Below are 19,829 nucleotides of genomic sequence, written 5' to 3'. Positions count from 1 at the left end.
TGAATGAAGAAAATGTCTTTTTAAACATCTTAATCTGTCAAAGTTTCCTTACTTCTTGTTCTGTCCCGTCTAAGGCGCCGCGATTCGCTGTGCAGAGTTGCATCCCTTGGGCACGCCAGAAACCTATGATTGTGGGTTCGAATCCCGTTTCGCCCCGTTTATGTTTTTAGGTTTGTCAGCACCATACCCGTGCTTGTGGGTTTCACCGAAGTGGTAAACGTCTGAGACCTGCATCACTTCGGGCTTTCCTCCCACATTAAGCTGACACGCCGTGATATAACTGGAATAATGTAAAAGCGGCGTTAAACCCACCTCACTCACTCACTCTTGTTCTGTCCCAATGAGAGGTGGTCCCATGACAAACATCAGGCACAGGTTAGATGTAACTTGCATAAGGAACAGGTGTCACTTAATACAGAGATTGTGACACTGCCACGTTGCGCTGTAGATGCAGTGATGAAAGGTGGGCCAGGCTAGCGTTCCATATCCTCACAGCCACATGTAAAGCCCTACATTAGGACAATTGGGCAGCACCACTAAATCTGAAAGCATCCATGTAAGTAATTCTATCTTATCTGTAGACCAAAACATGTCCGTAAACATGTGAAGCTGGCTGGTGTGTAATGAGTACATATCACCACATGTCACATATTTGGCTGGAGCAACACTGGTATGCACATTTGTGTATTCTCTAGAATAACTTGTAACTCTACACATTACTAACTTACTATCAATCACAAGGTGATCTGCATCAACTGTGTGATTACATTTAAATGTTATTTGTGTATGAAAGACACCTGTACTATGAAACTTCTCATTCTTCGGAAGGTAACTAATTTGAACTGAAAAGTTAACAGCTCCTGTGCCATAATGTTTTCTAAGTAACAGCCAGAGAACAAATTATTTTCATACTTTAAGTCTAGTAGAAGTTTAAACCATATTGCATTTAGCACTGATATCTTCTGAAAGCTTCTAAGTAGAAGATTGTGTTACCAGGGTGGAGCCTACTATCCAGGTGTGGTACATGGTGGTACAACTGTACCATCACCTGCACAGGTTTCCCTGACAACACAGAGACCAGTCATGTACTATGGAGGTGGGAAATATAGTAATCATATAATGGATACTGTTATCTATGATAAAAAACCCAATTTAAAACACTTGGTACCATGACCAATTGGAAATGTTCAAAATATGTTCAGGTTTCACAATGCCTCATGAGTGAATGCTTCTCCATACAAACACGTCTGCCAATTATTTGGCACTAAAAATAGACTCACTCAATATAATTTGGATTCCAAAGATGAAATGTATGACTAACAATCTCTATTTACCAAAACACATGACCTTCTCTTAGCGTATGCACAGAAATTGAATTGTTTGCTGACCTCTAAATCTGTTTTTCCTTCCTGTAACAAAGCCAACAGTGTGTGATAATGTATCTCAGCTTAAAGAAGGAATTCTTATGATGCCCCTACATGCACAGGGCTGATTGTTGGACTAGCCTTCCTGCCCTACCCACCACCTATAACAATGACTGGTCCCATAATACAGCTCTTACAAACACAAACAACATCCTCGACATAGATGTATGTATCTTGTGTAACAAGCTAAGCAAGCAGATTCTACTTCAGCTGGCGTATCCACAGTCCTAGCTTCCCCTGCTTCAACAACACAACTCATTTGACACCTGGGATTGTGAGATGAATGCCTTCAAGTCCTTTTGATTAAGTTCCCACAATGGAAGCAACATTTACAGCACACTTCTTACAGAGGATCAAACGTCAGTGTCTGACAGGACTGGGAGGAAAGCGAGAACTACAAGCAAGCAACATAAGAGAAGTAAAAACATAGTGTGATAACTAACGGTGATTGTCTGTTGTGTAGACATGCAATGGCAATATCACATCCTCATTGTTGCTTGTAGCAGTTCCCAGTTATACTCAGCATATTGTTGGGGGGGGGGGGGGGGGGCTTATAGTTGTTAATTTCAGCATATCCAAACCACATCACATAAAGGTTATAGTGACCTCACACAGACGTGTACTGGTATTAACCCCCCAGGTCAGCCTGTCTAGCATACAGACCTCAAACAACCAGGTCCCAGTGTATTGTGTGACCTCCACAATTCAGTCTTTACTAAATTTGTTTCTTTGATGCCTTTTAGTGGTTTTACTGACCAGTATATTCAATATATAGAACCTAAACTATTTGTTTTTCTTAACTTCATTTCAATATCAAGCAGTACACAGATTACTTTGATCTTCCGCCTTAGAGGCAGGGCTTATTCCAGATAGCCATACAGGGCAGCACATTCCATGCCACACAATACCCTTTCCTATACTAACCCTTTGAAGGCATGAAAAAGCCTGGTCGGCTCAATGTCCTGGCAAAGTAAAAAGTTGACTACCATAATCTAATGAACTGTTTCAGTGGCAAGTTGATAGCTGAAACAAACATTCATAAATTAAGCAAGTATTCTCTACAGATATGAAGTCATTAATGAAGTGAGCATAACTTGATAAAAGAAACAAATTTGTGATGAAATGAAACTTTAGTTTGAAATACTCTATGCAATATTATATTATCCTCTTCCTAGACATAAACTGCCTTAGACATGTTCCATCTGTAGTGTGTACTCAAATCACCGAACTCTCGTCTCCTCATTGCAGACACTCAGCCGATCAACTCAGACCAATGTTGTGTGTCTCCATAAATGTCTGGAGTCTTACAACCTGAGGCTATTGAACATGACAATCAATCAGTCTACAAATGCTAGCATATTCACATATCTATAGTATTCAATCATAAACAGATGGCATGATGTTACATGAATAATATTGTCAAAAACTCCTCAATCAATAATCACAAAATAAATTCACAAAACTACGTATTACATCCATAATTTTCATCTAATATCACACGTAGGAATATGGTACATAATTTGCATTTTCAAAGTGCATGATAAATATATTCTGATTCACTCTCTCAAACAAAACAGGTTATATGGAATGTAGTAGCAAAATGATATTGACAGCTGTACCTAGCTGTCAATCACACAAGGAGGGAGTCAGTAGGTCGCTGGAGTTAGCTGTTGCTATGGTGATCAACCGTGTGATATTGGAGCCTGGATTATAGCTCCAGCTGATGTACTCATATCAAGTTTGGAAATTTTTCAATCGCTAACTTATAAAGTCATTGAAAACTTGATAGGAAATATGATATGTGTGTTCTTTTTGTAAATGCAAAAGATTGGTTCCTGAATGAAAATGACCCTTTGACCAGCGATACAACAAATTAATTTCTTGTTTCCACAATCACCATTTGAAAAATATTCTGGCCACCATGTGCTCCTGTTAAAGAAAGCATGTGCTTAGATCTGATTTACATTGGTAGTTTTTTCTTTTGCCATGCACATGAGAATTCAGAAAGTAATATAATACCCTTTTTGTCATAATGTAATATTGGAGAACAAGCAACTTAATTGTTGGGACCTCAGTAGCAGAGTGTGAAATGACAGGTCATCTGAGCAGGACACGTCAAATCATGTGGAACACCTTCAAACGCTACTGATGGTCCTCCCCTGTTCTGGATTGAGATGTTTCTGCTGCCTCATCACAAATACAGTGATCCACAGCTAGGAGATGGGAATAGTAATACCCTTCCAACAAATCTGCTACAGACACATTTACACATCACATCCAGGTATGATGGTTCAGGTACATATAACATACATACACAACAATAGTTCAAACACTAAAACAACCACCTTCCTACAACTCCAGGTGAACATGTGCTGTGTTACAAGTGGCATGTTGGTGTTGTTCTACAGATATTGTCTCAAACACAAGCAGAATTCCACCTCATTGCATCCATCTCCACGTTTTACGTACAAAGCACATGGAAATAACAGTCGGTCATCAAAAGATTCTTAAACAGACAATATGACTGTACAGTTCATGATTATCCTCTTACCAAACAAGGGCAACACATTCCAAATAAGGTAAGAACAACTAAGTTTGAAGACAGGGATTAGAAGCGGGACAGTCCCCCTACACTCTCACTATCACATCATCATATCTGAGTTATTAGTAGTTCAATGATCAAAATTAATAAACAATGGTCAAGAACACACCTTGACCATGCTGACTGCTTTCACAGCATGAAGTAAAAAAATAGCAAAGGCTAGCTGAACAGTATTCAAGATGTGTGTCTTTTTGAGAGGTCCCTGGCTGTGTACACTCTGACGACCTATCAACATGAGCAGCGCTACACAAGGGAGGGACTCCTATCTGCTGGCAGTCACACAGTCACATGATCACTTGGTAAACATACAAACTTCCTAATTGACTGATAACATTGGAGACAACTGTGTCCTGTTAATTCTATATATGTAGAGATGCGTATTACCCCATCTCCTTAAGATCAGATGTTAGTTCTTGCTACTGCTAAACAAAGATCACATTTAATGTCATGTAAGTACGACCTTTCCGCCAACCAACCTTTTCATCAGTGCGTCGCTTACTAGATCAGGAAAGTGACAGTCTGATTATGTTTTCTAATAACTCAACCTTGAAAAGTTTAACACAGGGTATTCCGAATGACAGTTACAAGTTTTATGACCGATTCCACCAAAATCACTATCTCTTGCATCAATGGGGATAAACATTTGAATGGAAGAGATTTTGCATAGCCCATGGTAAATACTACCATACAATCTAGGCCATCTATTAGACATTCCAGGATGTTCTTTTGTTCAGTTTTCAAATTTTGAATTGCGAACTTTGTCAAAATATTTTTCAAAATGTAGTTGCCAGTTTAGAACAAGTGTAAAAACTGCTTTCTGATTGGCTAATGTCAGTGTTCGAAATACCTGCCTGCCCGACCGTCCAAGACGGGTTGATTTCAACTCGGGCTGCCAGATTTTCAAATCCCCCTGCCCGACGATCAGGTTATATTTCATATGTGAAAATATTCTAAATATTTCCCGATGATAATCATTAATTCACATGTAAAGATGAATGATAAAATGTAACCAAAAAGAAACCCCGTTAGCTTATCCTGAGAAACATATGATTATAGTGGGCAGGCAGGTTTTGGTCAGGGCTGGCAAGTATTTCAGCTAGCCAGTCCTGTGGTCTGGCTGAAATTTTTGGGAGTTTCATACCCTGCTAATGTTGACTTCTTGTAAGTCATTTGATTGACCGGTCAAAGTTTGCAAAAGGTTGTTCTGACGTGACTTGTAGATCGTGTATTAGCAAACAAGTCATGGTGCAGCCACACAGCTATTGTTTCCGACGATATGATATACAATGTACTACCAAACAATTGTTGAAGGTGTTGGGATATGCTTTATCACTTTTCATTGAGAAATGATACTTATCATGACCATATCATGATATGTAACAGACTGAAATATATTATAATACAGACTCTGATATTCTTTCATTCGCAAAACAACTAAAAACAACTCTTTAGACAGGCATTTTAACCATTTTTTCAATAACTGTTTCATATAAATAAACAAGAAATAGTGGCTTGATCATCTACAAAATGTTCAGTTCATATTTATCACGATGCATGTTTGGCACTAGCTTGCTGCACCAAGCTGCCAATACCAACACTGGTATATAGCATACACAGGTTAGGAAGTGCTACAAGCTGCCAAGCCTAACACTGGTATATAGCATACACAGGTTAGGAAGTGCACCAAGCTGCCAAGCCTAACACTGGTATATAGCATACACAGGTTAGGAAGTGCTACAAGCTGCCAAGCCCAACACTGGTATATAGCATACACAGGTTAGGAAGTGCTACAAGCTGCCAAGCCCAACACTGGTATATAGCATACACAGGTTAGGAAGTGCACCAAGCTGCCAAGCCTAACACTGGTATATAGCATACACAGGTTAGGAAGTGCACCAAGCTGCCAAGCCTAACACTGGTATATAGCATACACAGGTTAGGAAGTGCACCAAGCTGCCAAGCCTAACACTGGTATATAGCATACACAGGTTAGGAAGTGCTACAAGCTGCCAAGCCCAACACTGGTATATAGCATACACAGGTTAGGAAGTGCTACAAGTCTGACAATACTAACTCTTATCAATAATCATCACATGCCATTCTGTACAGATAGCAGTGGGCTTCACTTGATGAAATGATGGTGATGGAGGGACTAAGCAGCTGGGAGGCCTTGGACTAGAAGGATACTCAGTCACACCAACAATCATCTACACAGGGACTGATATTCTTCTTCCATAGATACCACAAATACCCTGCACAGGCCAGCCTGTGAGACTGAAACATCACCTTATTACATTTATCACAAATTAACCAAACATCACTGAAAATTGACATACTTTGAGGTTGTCATAGCAACTGAGCATATACTTCAGCAGTTGTTGGATTTCAAAATCAACAGACAGTTTGTTGTCATGACTACACATAATACAGGACTTTAATTTCTGGGCAAATAGAATCACTTTCTGAGATGTTTGATGTAAAACATTTGTTTCAGTGAACTTCACATGATGCTTGTAATGAAGATATGTAGCTAAGTTCACCATATAGAATCATAATGTAAAAACGTTCAATTTTGGCTCATCACAAGGGTTGAACTTTACACTCTACAAGTCAGCAAATGTTGCATGAACTGAGGTAGCAGCAGCAGTGGCAGCATCCTTGCTTCCCAACCAGACGCTCTGGGAATGTTATGATAGACTGGGATTACAGAGCCTCACTACTTGGAAAATGGAACCATCTTTTATAAGGCTGAAAATACTTACATGGTGTTGTGGAAGCAAAACTTAAATCCAAAGGTACTCCACAATCCTGGCTGGTCCATATGACCATGTCAAGTGGTCCGCCACATGGCCTGGGCAACTCCATCCAGCGCACATACTGGTGATCGGGACCCAGCCCTAGTGAACACTAACTAGTACTTACTGTAGCTGAGCAAGCCAAGAGCATAATCTGATCATGGCTGTCATCTACTAAGCATGCTAAGAGGTCAATCACAGAACATATTCACAATCTTGTATTTGTGTGATTTACAAGTGAGCTTGGCCCTCGCCCCTTCAGGATGGGGATGGGTGCTGCTGCTGCTGCTGCAGGAGATGAGGACCTCACAGTGATAGTAGGGAGCACTACATCCAGCTATGTGTATACCATAAGCAAACATACATTTAATAAAAGTAGGCATTCGATACCGATGCCATCAGCATCCTCAAGCAGGTCACATGTACATAATTCTTAATTCCTAGGCAGGACAATGTATATGTATACTAATAGCTTTACCAGAATTGTTATCAACATTCACTGGGTTGAACTTGATCACTCAGTAACCTACTCCTTGTATCACTCACTATGAAATATGGCAACGATAATATATCTGTCACATTCATTGGTATTAAATATGATCTCTCTTCTTCATCAGAATCACTTAACATGTCACCAAAATTCAGAAAACTGATTCCTTTTCAAGAAATTGGTGAAATATTAATACTTGCCTTGTCAGGAACTGACTCCATTTGTACACAAATACTAATCCTGATAATGATATTAAGCAACGCCAGCTGTGCTGTCCGACTCTTAAGACTAGGGAATAGCAAACACTTCTAGGAACAATGAAGGTAAAATCATGTCAAAGCACTCATGTCCAACAGATTTGGCAGCAAACATTCAAGACCATGACGACAGGACATCTTCATGGAAACTGTTCCAGGCATTCAGACCAAGTTCATTCAACCTTGATAAAACAACCATCTGGCACACTGCAGACAGTCTCACTCGAAGCAGATACACTACAGACAGAGTCCCGACAGTGACAAGGAACACCTGCTGTAGTGTGTTAACTAACAAGGTCTTCGAGATCTGGTACTTGAGTCTTCATCTGTGATTTAAACAGTCACTTGGTTAACAACAGACACAAGTTGTATATTTGGCTAGTCTGGTCGAAGTATTGGTACCTTTGGAATGAACTCAATGAACAGAACCTGAAAAGAGATTAAAACATGTTAGAGGTGAACACAGACACCTGCAGGACCCACTCGCACAGAACAAGTTACAGTCAATCTTGGGCACTTACAATCGCCATACCTAAGGCTGAAAAAGGCTTGAACACAAGACCCCGACAGTGAAATGCAACAATACTTAAAAACAACACAATCTAATATAGTGTGCAGTTACTTCTCTTCAGATGCGCAGTGCTGTCCTGGGCATCTCGTGTTATATGTTATGGTCATGGCAGGAATAGAAGTCTGTGTGATGGTCAATGAAAACATGAAATTTACGATATAACATCACCAGATATAAGATTTTCAAATTCAATGGTATTTGTGTACTGTATGCCGGACAAAGTTTCACACGCAGATATTAAGATGTGTCTATTTGTGTAAAATATGGCGGAATTAGCAATTTGCTGTTTACACTTTTTCTCCCCCATCTATGGTTGAGTTAGTTTGAAAAAAACTTAATGTCATGGCCATTATCATAACTGAAAAGAAATTTCATAGGAATTGATATGAAGACCGAAGACTATGTATCTCTAACATCTATTGTTCGTTTGAAGGCGAGTTCATAGTGAGTTGATGGGATTTGCCGATCAGATCATACACGATTCCGACATAATTAATGTAAACAAAATTGAATGAAATCTTGGATAAAAGTAATATAATGGACTACAAACAGAAGTCCAGATACAAAATAGATATATCCAGATAGTGTAATAATAGGAGTAACTTGCGTACTTCAGTACGGATGTGTTGACATGCTTCTGGTGTTGTGTGCTCACAATAACATCTTCGCGTTGTGAAATAAAATCAAAGCTCATTGTATGCATGTATTGTGCAATTACTGGTTGTCCAACGGTAGTTAAATACTGTATTCCAGTATTTTACTCATCAAGGAATATATTCATGTAGGGAGGCCCTTTCCCAGGTTGATTGTACGCAAATGTTTATTTGGTTACATACTAATTTTATCAACCAAAAAAAAAAAGGCCACCCACCCGCACCATATTTTCAAAAGCCATTGCCTGAGAAGCAATTCTTTTATTTTTTTAAGCCTAAGTCTTATTCCACTTGTACAGACCGATTGTAAGACTGCTTGGTTTTAAGATTGTGACCTCTTTAACAGTGGAGGTACAATTATCTTAAACTGGACACATTACAAAATGAAATGGCAGTGTTTCAAAGCAAGGCATATAAATTATGTGAACCAGCAGGCATCTTGCATGCCATTATGTCAAGTTTATTCAGGTACTACAACGTCTTAAGCTACTTAAGATTGGTCCAGCCTGTAGCTGAAGCCTGAAAACACAATATCTAGGATGTACAATGATTGTAGCACTGATATTGGGCTGACAAGTGGGCCCAGGTTACACCGAGTCAGGTGGAATTCCCATCAGCACCAGACAGGCTGCTTCCATGATGACCCTTCAGGTAACTCATATTTCAACATGAAAACAGATATAATAGATGATTGGCAATTGATAGAATTATGTTTATCCAAATTGTGTACATGAAAAAATATTGGATTGTGTTGTATATGAGTTTATTATGACGGCAACATGCAAATAATTCAGTCAGGACCAGACAATTCTGGTGGTGTAAATGCCAGATAGTACTTACATATTCCATCATACTACTTGAGTCACATCTTTGTTTACTGAGACGAAAATGCAAGCCAAGCTGAAATAATAAACAAAAGATTGTAACAGTGGAAGAAATTAACCTTGAATATTTGATAGCTATAATAGTAGTGATGGAAATTGTATTGAAATTTATTGCAATAATAAGTCATGTACTGTGATATGTATCACAATATATTGCATATGTTCTTTCAGCTGTAATATGTTATGAACCTGAATAACAATGGACCCATACATGAGACTTCTCCTGTTCATTTATGACAACTTTGTGGTCATCCACCATTTTGTAGGATGTTGCTATGGTCACAACGCATGCGTAATAGACACACTACATACAGTAAGCTGATCGCTAATACTTTCACTTTTTCAATCACAGGAATCAAGCTGCCAATATCATAATTTCATTTGGCTTCGTCACTTTTGTGAACTTTGCCAAGATGAAAATATGCATGAATTTTAAAAACACAACATACCAGTATTTGCAAGGTACTCATAACAATGTTTACATGTGCTAACAAAAACAATACTTTTGATCCATCTTTGAATGCAGTGAATATCATTTCACCAAAAGCTAGTTTGGCCCTTCTTTTTCTATTGGGAATACCCGATCAGTTCCTGAATCCTTTGGATTATTCTGTGAATCATACAATCCATCTAGAATATTTATCACTGGCTTCCTATACTGAACATTTTAACAAGAAACCATGATTTCTAAGATGTGTCCTGCAGCAACCAGGAACTTACTTTAACTGTGTCATTGACACTGTTGTACAACACATTTTCAACTTGGAACTTACATTAACTGTGTCATTGACACTGTAGTACAACATATTTTCAACTTGGAACTTACATTAACTGTGTCATTGACACTGTAGTACAACACATTTTCAACTTGGAACTTACATTAACTGTGTCATTGACACTGTAGTACAACATATTTTCAACTTGGAACTTACTGTAACTGTGTCATTGACACTGTAGTACAACACATTTTCAACTTGGAACTTACATTAACTGTGTCATTGAAGCTGTAGTATAACACATTTTCAACTTGGAACTTACTGTACCTGTGTCATTGACACTGTTGTACAACACATTTTCAACTTGGAACTTACATTAACTGTGTCATTGACACTGTAGTACAACACATTTCAACTTGGAACTTACATTAACTGTGTCATTGACACTGTAGTACAACACATTTTCAACTTGGAACTTACTTTAACTGTGTCATTGACACTGTAGTACAACACATTTTCAACTTGGAACTTACTGTAACTCTCTCATTGACACTGTAGTACAACACATTTTCAACTTGGAACTTACATTAACTGTGTCATTGACACTGTAGTACAACACATTTTCAACTTGGAACTTACTTTAACTGTTTCAATGACACTGTAATACAACACATTTAAAACTCTGAACTTACTTAAACTGTGTCATTGACACTGTAGTACAACACATTTTCAACTCTGAACTTACATTAACTGTGTCATTGACGCTGTAGTACAACACATTTTCAACTTGGAACTTACATTAACTGTGTCATTGACACTGTAGTACAACACATTTTCAACTTGGAACTTACTTTAACTGTTTCAATGACACTGTAATACAACACATTTAAAACTCTGAACTTACTTAAACTGTGTCATTGACACTGTAGTACAACACATTTTCAACTTGGAACTTACATTAACTGTGTCATTGACACTGTAGTACAACACATTTTCAACTCTGAACTTACATTAACTGTGTCATTGACACTGTAGTACAACACATTTTTAACTCGGAACTTACTTTAACTGTGTCATTGACACTGTAGTACAACACATTTTCAACTCGGAACTTACTTTAACTGTGTCATTGACACTGTAGTACAACACATTTTCAACTTGGAACTTACATTAACTGTGTCATTGGCACTGTAGTACAACACATTTAAAACTCTGAACTTACTTTAACTGTGTCATTGACACTGTAGTACAACACATTTTCAACTTGGAACTTACTTTAACTGTGTCATTGACACTGTAGTACAACACATTTTCAACTCCGAACTTACATTAACTGTGTCATTGACACTGTAGTACAACACATTTTCAACTCCGAACTTACATTAACTGTGTCATTGTCACTGTATTACAACACATTTTCAACTCCGAACTTACATTAACTGTGTCATTGACACTGTAGTACAACACATTTTCAACTCCGAACTTACATTAACTGTGTCATTGACACTGTAGTACAACACATTTTCAACTCCGAACTTACATTAACGGTGTCATTGACACTGTAGTACAACACATTTTCAACTCCGAACTTACATTTACTGTGTCATTGACACTGTAGTACAACACATTTTCAACTCGGAACTTACTTTAACTGTGTCATTGACACTGTAGTACAACACATTTTGAACTCTGAACTTACATTAACCGTGTCAATGACACTGTAATAGAACACATTTAAAACTCTGAACATACATTAACTGTGTCATTGACGCTGTAGTACAACACATTTAAAACTCTGAACTTACTTAAACTGTGTCATTGACACTGTAGTACAATACATTTTCAACTCCGAACTTACATTAACTGTGTCATTGACACTGTAGTACAACACATTTTCAACTTGGAACTTACTGTAACTGTGTCAATGACACTGTAGTACAACACATTTTCAACTTGGAACTTACTTAAACTGTGTCATTGAAGCTGTAGTATAACACATTTTCAACTTGGAACTTACTGTAACTGTGTCATTGACACTGTTGTACAACACATTTTCAACTTGGAACTTACTTTAACTGTGTCATTGACACTGTTGTACAACACATTTTCAACTCGGAACTTACATTTACTGTGTCATTGACACTGTAGTACAACACATTTTCAACTTGGAACTTACTTTAACTGTGTCATTGACACTGTAGTACAACACATTTTCAACTCTGAACTTACTGTAACTGTGTCATTGACACTGTAGTACAACACATTTTCAACTCCAAACTTACATTTACTGTGTCATTGACACTGTAGTACAACACATTTTCAACTCGGAACTTACTTTAACTGTGTCATTGACACTGTAGTACAACACATTTTCAACTCTGAACTTACTGTAACTGTGTCATTGACACTGTAGTACAACACATTTTCAACTCGGAACTTACTTTAACTGTGTCATTGACACTGTAGTACAACACATTTTCAACTCTGAACTTACTGTAACTGTGTCATTGATACTGTAGTACAACACATTTTCAACTCCAAACTTACATTTACTGTGTCATTGACGCTGTAGTACAACACATTTTCAACTCGGAACTTACTTTAACTGTGTCATTGACACTGTAGTACAACACATTTTCAACTCTGAACTTACTGTAACTGTGTCATTGACACTGTAGTACAACACATTTTCAACTCGGAACTTACTTTAACTGTGTCATTGACACTGTAGTACAACACATTTTCAACTCTGAACTTACTGTAACTGTGTCATTGACACTGTAGTACAACACATTTTCAACTCCGAACATACATTAACTGTGTCAATGACACTGTAATACAACACATTTTCAACTCTGAACTTACTGTGACTGTGTCATTGACACTCTGAGTAACACATACCTTGTGATATAGATGACTATTCTCCCAGTCTAAAACTTTCTCTATTGCATGCCTAGTCTGAAACAAGAAACATGTAGAACATAAAAATCAACAGTTCCATTTCCAAGTTGTAAGATGCTTTTATTACATGATTTGTTGTTTACAAAAGCTTAAAATCTTCAAACAATAAAATCTATGAACTGTGGCCTTGCTCTTATTGCTGGAAAGGTATTAGGTTTTTAGAAACCACTCCTGCATGTATCTTTGTCTGTCTATTTATGTTCATGTTGTTGATTACAGCAGTCTCTGATCATGCAACCTTGATTACGTTAACACTGGGTATTCCAAACTACAGTTGTGGCCAGTACAACTGATTCTGTAAAACATATTGTCTGTCTATCGCTTCCATGGAATAAACATTTGAACGGAGGAGGTGTTGCACAGTATGTGGGAAGCACTACTATAAAATCTCAACCATATATTAGACATTCAGAAATGTTCGTTTGTTTTTCAAAATTTTAATCGAGAACTGTGTCAACATATTTTTCAATCATAGTCTGAAATGAAAGTTGCCAGGTTGAAACAAGTGCCGAAAAGCCCGAGAAAGCTGCTTTCTAATTGGCTGATGTCGCCTTCTTGTTAGACATTTCAATGATTGGTCAAAGTTTGCAAAAGGTCATTCTGACGTGACCCGTAATGGGATGTCCTCATGTGATGGAGTGGGGCAGGACATGTGATGGAGTGGGACATGTGATGGGGTGGGACATGTGATGGGGTGGGGCAGGACATGTGATGGAGTGGGACATGTGATGGGGTGGGGCAGGCTTAGTGATGGAGTGGGACATGTGATGGAGAGGGGCAGGACATGTGATGGAGTGGGACATGTGATGGAGAGGGGCAGGACATGTGATGGAGAGGGGCAGGGCATGTGATGGAGATGGGCAGAATATGTGATGGAAGGGGGCAGGACATGTGATGGAGAGAGGCAGGGCATGTGATGGAGAGGCAGGGCATGTGATGGAGGGGGGCAGGACATGTGATGGAGAGGGGCAGGACATGTGATGAAAGGGGGCAGGACATGTGATGGAAGGGGGCAGGACATATGATGAAGCGGGGAAGGACATGTGTTTGAAGCGGTGAAGGACATGTGATGGAAGGGGGCAGGACATGTGATGGAGAGGGGCAGGACATGTGATGGAAGGGGGCAGGACATGTGATGGAAGGGGGCAGGACATGTGATGGAGAGGGGCAGGACATGTGATGGAGAGGGGCAGGACATGTGATGGAGAGGGGCAGGACATGTGATGGAGAGGGGCAGGACATGTGATGGAGAGGGGCAGGGCATGTGATGGAGATGGGCAGAATATGTGATGGAAGGGGGCAGGACATGTGATGGAGAGAGGCAGGGCATGTGATGGAGAGGCAGGGCATGTGATGGAGGGGGGCAGGACATGTGATGGAGAGGGGCAGGACATGTGATGAAAGGGGGCAGGACATGTGATGGAAGGGGGCAGGACATATGATGAAGCGGGGAAGGACATGTGTTTGAAGCGGTGAAGGACATGTGATGGAAGGGGGCAGGACATGTGATGGAGAGGGGCAGGACATGTGATGGAAGGGGGCAGGACATGTGATGGAAGGGGGCAGGACATGTGATGGAGAGGGGCAGGACATGTGATGGAGAGGGGCAGGACATGTGATGGAGTGGGGCCTGATGGTACAAGACATACGGTCATGAGGCAATGGTGCTTCAGGAAAGTCTGAAGGAACTCACTCGTTTGCTAAGGCAGATGACAGGCCAGAGTGAACAGCCAAGAGTGCAACAGCAACACACACAGCCACAGAACAGCCACTTCACGTTCACTGGCAATGCTTTACGTAACACACTGTTGATGCGGGTCATTGTGGCCTTGAACTCCTCTGGAGCTACCTGGGAATATGCATTCAACACATGTCAGTTAGTGCTATTACCAGGGAATATGTATTTGACACATGTCAGTCTGTGTTATTGCCTGGAAATATGCATTTGACACATGTCAGTACTATTACCTGGGAATATGCAATCGACACATGTCAGTCTGTGTTATTCCCTGTGATCTACATATACTAACGGAAATGTGCTTCATATAAAGTTCAATAAACATGATAAAAATGAAATTATTCTGAAATCATTTGAAGCATCCTTCAATAAATATTCATGAAAACATCTTGATTTAAGGTCTTGATTCACAGTTTGCATGTGCGAGGCCCGCCAAGGAAGGGGGTAGACGGCATCTGAGGTTCAGAAGACTAGACTGGGGCAGCATAGTGTTCATAGATGCTGTCTTGCCTGTATCAACGCAAATGGTGGTCCCACCTGATATTGACATTGTTCATTGAGTTGTTACACCACTCCTCTTTTAGGGCGTGTCTCTCTGTCTCCTGTTGCCAGATGTGGGTTTTGTCCATGAATATGTTATGATAAGAGGATCAGAGGAATGACCAAATATTATGTTGTTATTTAACATAACATAACATTAACACCACTTAAGGTGATGCACAGTTACTTTTTTCTGTCAGAAAATAAACATGAACAACTTGAATATTGGTGGTACAACATGCCCTTGTACACATGTTGTAAAATATAAGTACAACATTCTATTACTCAAGAAATGTTAATACCACATGATTACTAAACAATGCCAAGAGATGTAACAAACATGATCAAATAATGTATGTTTCCAAACATATTTACCATAGCTAGCAGCCCAACAATCATGTCAGTAATAGTCATGGCAAATAGTAGGGATCCTACTTTACTACACAAGAAACTATGCAAGCTCTGACCTTTGCTGAAAGACCTTGTGGGAATTCTGTGTCAAATCGGTTGCTGAGCCCAAATCTGGAACATGTGGAATTTCAACAATTAAAAGAAGAAGGTACAAGAAATATTGTTTAGAAGATCAATAGAAATCTCACACACTGTGTAAATTACAATTCATACATGTATATGGCGCATTGAAAAATTGTCAGATCTCGAATAGTATTCGTTGTTTACAACCTTCTGAAACAAATATTTTTTTATTTTCCACGAAAACACAAAACAACATCATGAACATGGATCATTTTGATTCACTGAATAAAAGCCAACAGTATTTGTTGTATGAACCCCCCTCTTTGACAAAGAAATAAAGTTTGTATAATGTCAATATTTATCACATGACGCTGGAAATATCTAACACATGGCATGGGTTTGTGAGAATGACTAGTTGTAGTTGTACTAGTTTTAGTACAGCGTGTGACACTCAAGAGGGCAGCTCTCTCTCTTGAAAGTGTAGACAGACAGACAGACCGACAGACTAATATTTCTGAAGAAACATGCTTCTTTTAACTAAGATTGATGTTTCTGCTTTCTAATGAACTTCAATCTGAAACTGATCTCCAGTTTATTTGAATGGATTTTGTGCTTGAATTCATGAATAATTATTTATATTTGTTGTTACCTCATATTCATGAAGTGTATCATATACAACACTTTGACTTACTTTGTGTATTCGTTACAGCCATAATACTACTAGTAGACATGTAATTATTAGTTTCACACTAAACATGCTAAATGGCCTTGAAATGATCCACTATGGATGAAGCAAACCAGTGACTTAATTCTAGCAACAAACCACAGAAATCCACACCATCTGGGGACGCCGACACACATATAGTAAAAATGGCCCACTCTAAATACATTTATAACAAACATTATGTTCTATGTCTTTTTATTCATTTCATACCATACCTAGGACAGTAGTCTAATCATCAGCATCACATAGCATATCAGTTCATAGCACGAAGCGGCAGTTATTTCATTTTCTGACAGCAATAACAGAGATCCACTTTAGAGTACACTTTAGTTGAAACTGTGACAGGGGTCATTCAGATGAGCACAAACGGACAGCAACTCAGCTTGACTCAAATTTCCAAAAACTTAAATGTCAACACTGTCATCCAGGCATCGAGGAAGATGGAGAGGAGCTGAGGTGGGAAAGAGAGTTGGATTCACTGCTGACAATCTACAGATACTCCTGATAGAGATCCATCCTGTGCCACATGTCTCATTAATCCATTGCTTACAGGAGTCACACATCATAATGAACATAATGCAACTGATCTGCTTCCTCAATGTTTATACCCATCACTGTGTCACTGAGTCAATCCTATGAATATCGTCAATCACAATATCAAAGTACCCGGTTTGTAGTACAAAAGCACATTAGTAGCTTGATTAGTAAAGACAACACACAGGTTTCAATAAGATCAAAGTTAATGTGTAATACTTTGGATTAATAAATCAAACAGAGCAAATAAATAGAAACTGAGACCATTCACACTTTCTAGTTATACTTTTTCATGTGTCTTTTTAACTTTTGGTTTGTGGCAATTTTGACTTTTTGGTGAGCCATTTGGACTAGGGTGTTTGTGGCCATTTTGACCTGTTCCCATGTAGGTTCAATAGGGTTGGCTACCCCTCTCCGATAACAAACCTCTTTATGATCATTTGGATTAGTTGTGAGTGTTGGCATTGGTCAGCTATCTCACCTCTTTTAATTAACTCTATGTAATTTGAAGAAGATCCGTACAAGTTTTAGGAATTTCCGTGGAGAAAATGGCTACTGTACATACAAGATTGACATTGTGTGTTGCTCACAAGGTAAAAGAGCCCTAATTCTTTGTGGTCCCATGGTAAAGTGTTGGCAATTAGATTAACTCATTAGCATGATTAGCCTAGCTTACCTCTAATTTGGCTTAACACCGTAATCTGGACGCACCTTGCTGATTTCTAAAAATATTATTTATCTGAAATATAAGTCTAATGTGCTAGTTATTTAAGGGAACATGACTGCACATTAGCTGTTGGTCTGATGTTCAGAACAGTATTTCCAAACCAATGTGTCATGTGATTGTACATCATGGCCCGGGGTTTTCACAAGCTCCGACGTTCATATAATTGGCCCTCACTCTATGAAGGTTCATACTCCAATGAACTCACACAAAGTGAAGGTCAATTCTTAAAAGGAATAAAAACAATAGTTTGTAAATAAGACGAACAAACCAATGGCCGACAGAATGAGGAAAAACTGTGTCACAGGTATATGACCAGCAATCACTTATGTCACACACTGTAAACCTGTCAGCCTTCACAAATGTCAGATACCCCTTTACAATCCTTAGGCTCAGTTGTAAGTTAGAGTATGGGTTAGCTATCTCACCTCTTTTAATGAAGTAATTGTATGTAATCTGAGGAAAATGCTTACAATTATTATGAAGTTCTGAAGCTATGTGCATGAGCATGAAGGTCAACAACCGTGTGTTGATCACCATGATCACATGGTACTTATTATTTGTGATAGCACCCATGGTCCCATGGTTAAGTGTTGGTTAGTTAGAGAAAGGTTCAAGCTGGCAACGTGACTTCAATTCTTTGTGCGGTGTTAAGTGAAATCCTTGACCAGTGAAGTGCTTTACTCCCTTCTATTTTATTCAGATTGACTACAACACCAACTACTGTGGAAACAACATGAGAAAACATACATAGTGCCAGTGTTAGTTATAAGAGATATTTATTGAGTGCTGCATGTGTTGCAATATTTAGATATTCCTTGGCAAGAGAGAACATAAACAGGGAAATATTTTGTGGGGTATAAGTGTTGTACAGGCTGTTCCACAGTTGGGAATTGCAAAACCAATGTAGTGTTGTGATATTGCTCAAGTGTCAACCCATCTCCTCTCACGAAACTTGTTAAAGCAAGGCAATGCTTAGGCCTATTCAATGTGCGTGTCAGTGTGACCATGACGACCATTAATTTCTCAAACCAAAGATCAATGTATTTTATTATACATACATTTTATTTTTCATGACAAACATGATCGGCAAATGAGCATTTTCTTACACGAAATATTAGCTACACGACGCCAAGCACTGACACACACGTTTGTTTTCCATATTCGATCGTGGTTCTCGATTCACAGCCAAAACAGGTCCTTATCTCAAAACAACTTAGATCTGTATGGGCCCATCGATTAGGTTACGAAAATATCACTTACATAGTAACATTCCCTGCTCCCCGTATACTGATAGGGTTGGGAACGGTAACAACATAATCTTCTGGTATATCCTCGTCGTCTTCTTCTTCGTAAATGGTATCAAAGTCAGCCATTGTTTAGAACGTTCAGAACTCACAACACTGACGAGACGAAGCTTAACTTCCGGGGAGATAACTCTAACAGCACAATCTGGGCGCACCTTGCTGTGTGCCAAAGTTTTAAATAAATATTCATCCCAGATAATACTCTAATGTGCAAACGATTTACGATTGTATGTTAGCTGTAGGTCTGATGTTAAGAGCAGTGCTTTCGAAACCAATGTGTGATTTGATTGATATGTTCACCATGTTAAAAAAGAAATAGTGTTTTAGGTGTCGGTCTTTCCCTTCAGAGAACCACGCAGTGACGAGAAAATGTGTTGCAGTGAGCGAAATGTTGATTGCCCTGGGTCTTGTCTTCTTGGAACTAAATGGTACCAG

At 38.9% G+C, this 19,829-nt stretch overlaps 1 protein-coding gene across 1 annotated transcript; it reads right to left on the bottom strand.

Moving 5' to 3' along the window:
* Positions 1-5,119: 5,119 nt before the first annotated feature.
* LOC124115013 (cysteine-rich hydrophobic domain-containing protein 2-like) lies at positions 5,120-19,515 on the bottom strand. Its single transcript, XM_046475791.2, has 6 exons — positions 19,351-19,515; positions 16,099-16,153; positions 15,047-15,202; positions 13,294-13,350; positions 9,633-9,692; positions 5,120-7,997 (listed from the first exon to the last, which is right to left on the bottom strand). Exons 1-6 carry the CDS (start codon positions 19,461-19,463, stop codon positions 7,947-7,949), a joined length of 492 nt encoding a protein of 163 aa, XP_046331747.1. The 5' UTR covers positions 19,464-19,515; the 3' UTR covers positions 5,120-7,946.
* Positions 19,516-19,829: the final 314 nt, after the last annotated feature.

Source organism: Haliotis rufescens, unplaced genomic scaffold (genome assembly GCF_023055435.1).
Source record: "Haliotis rufescens isolate VD_foot unplaced genomic scaffold, xgHalRufe1.0.p SCAF_7, whole genome shotgun sequence".
NCBI lineage: Eukaryota > Metazoa > Mollusca > Gastropoda > Lepetellida > Haliotidae > Haliotis > Haliotis rufescens.
Note: the sequence above shows the minus strand (reverse complement) of the source record. Positions and strands in the feature narration are given on the sequence as shown.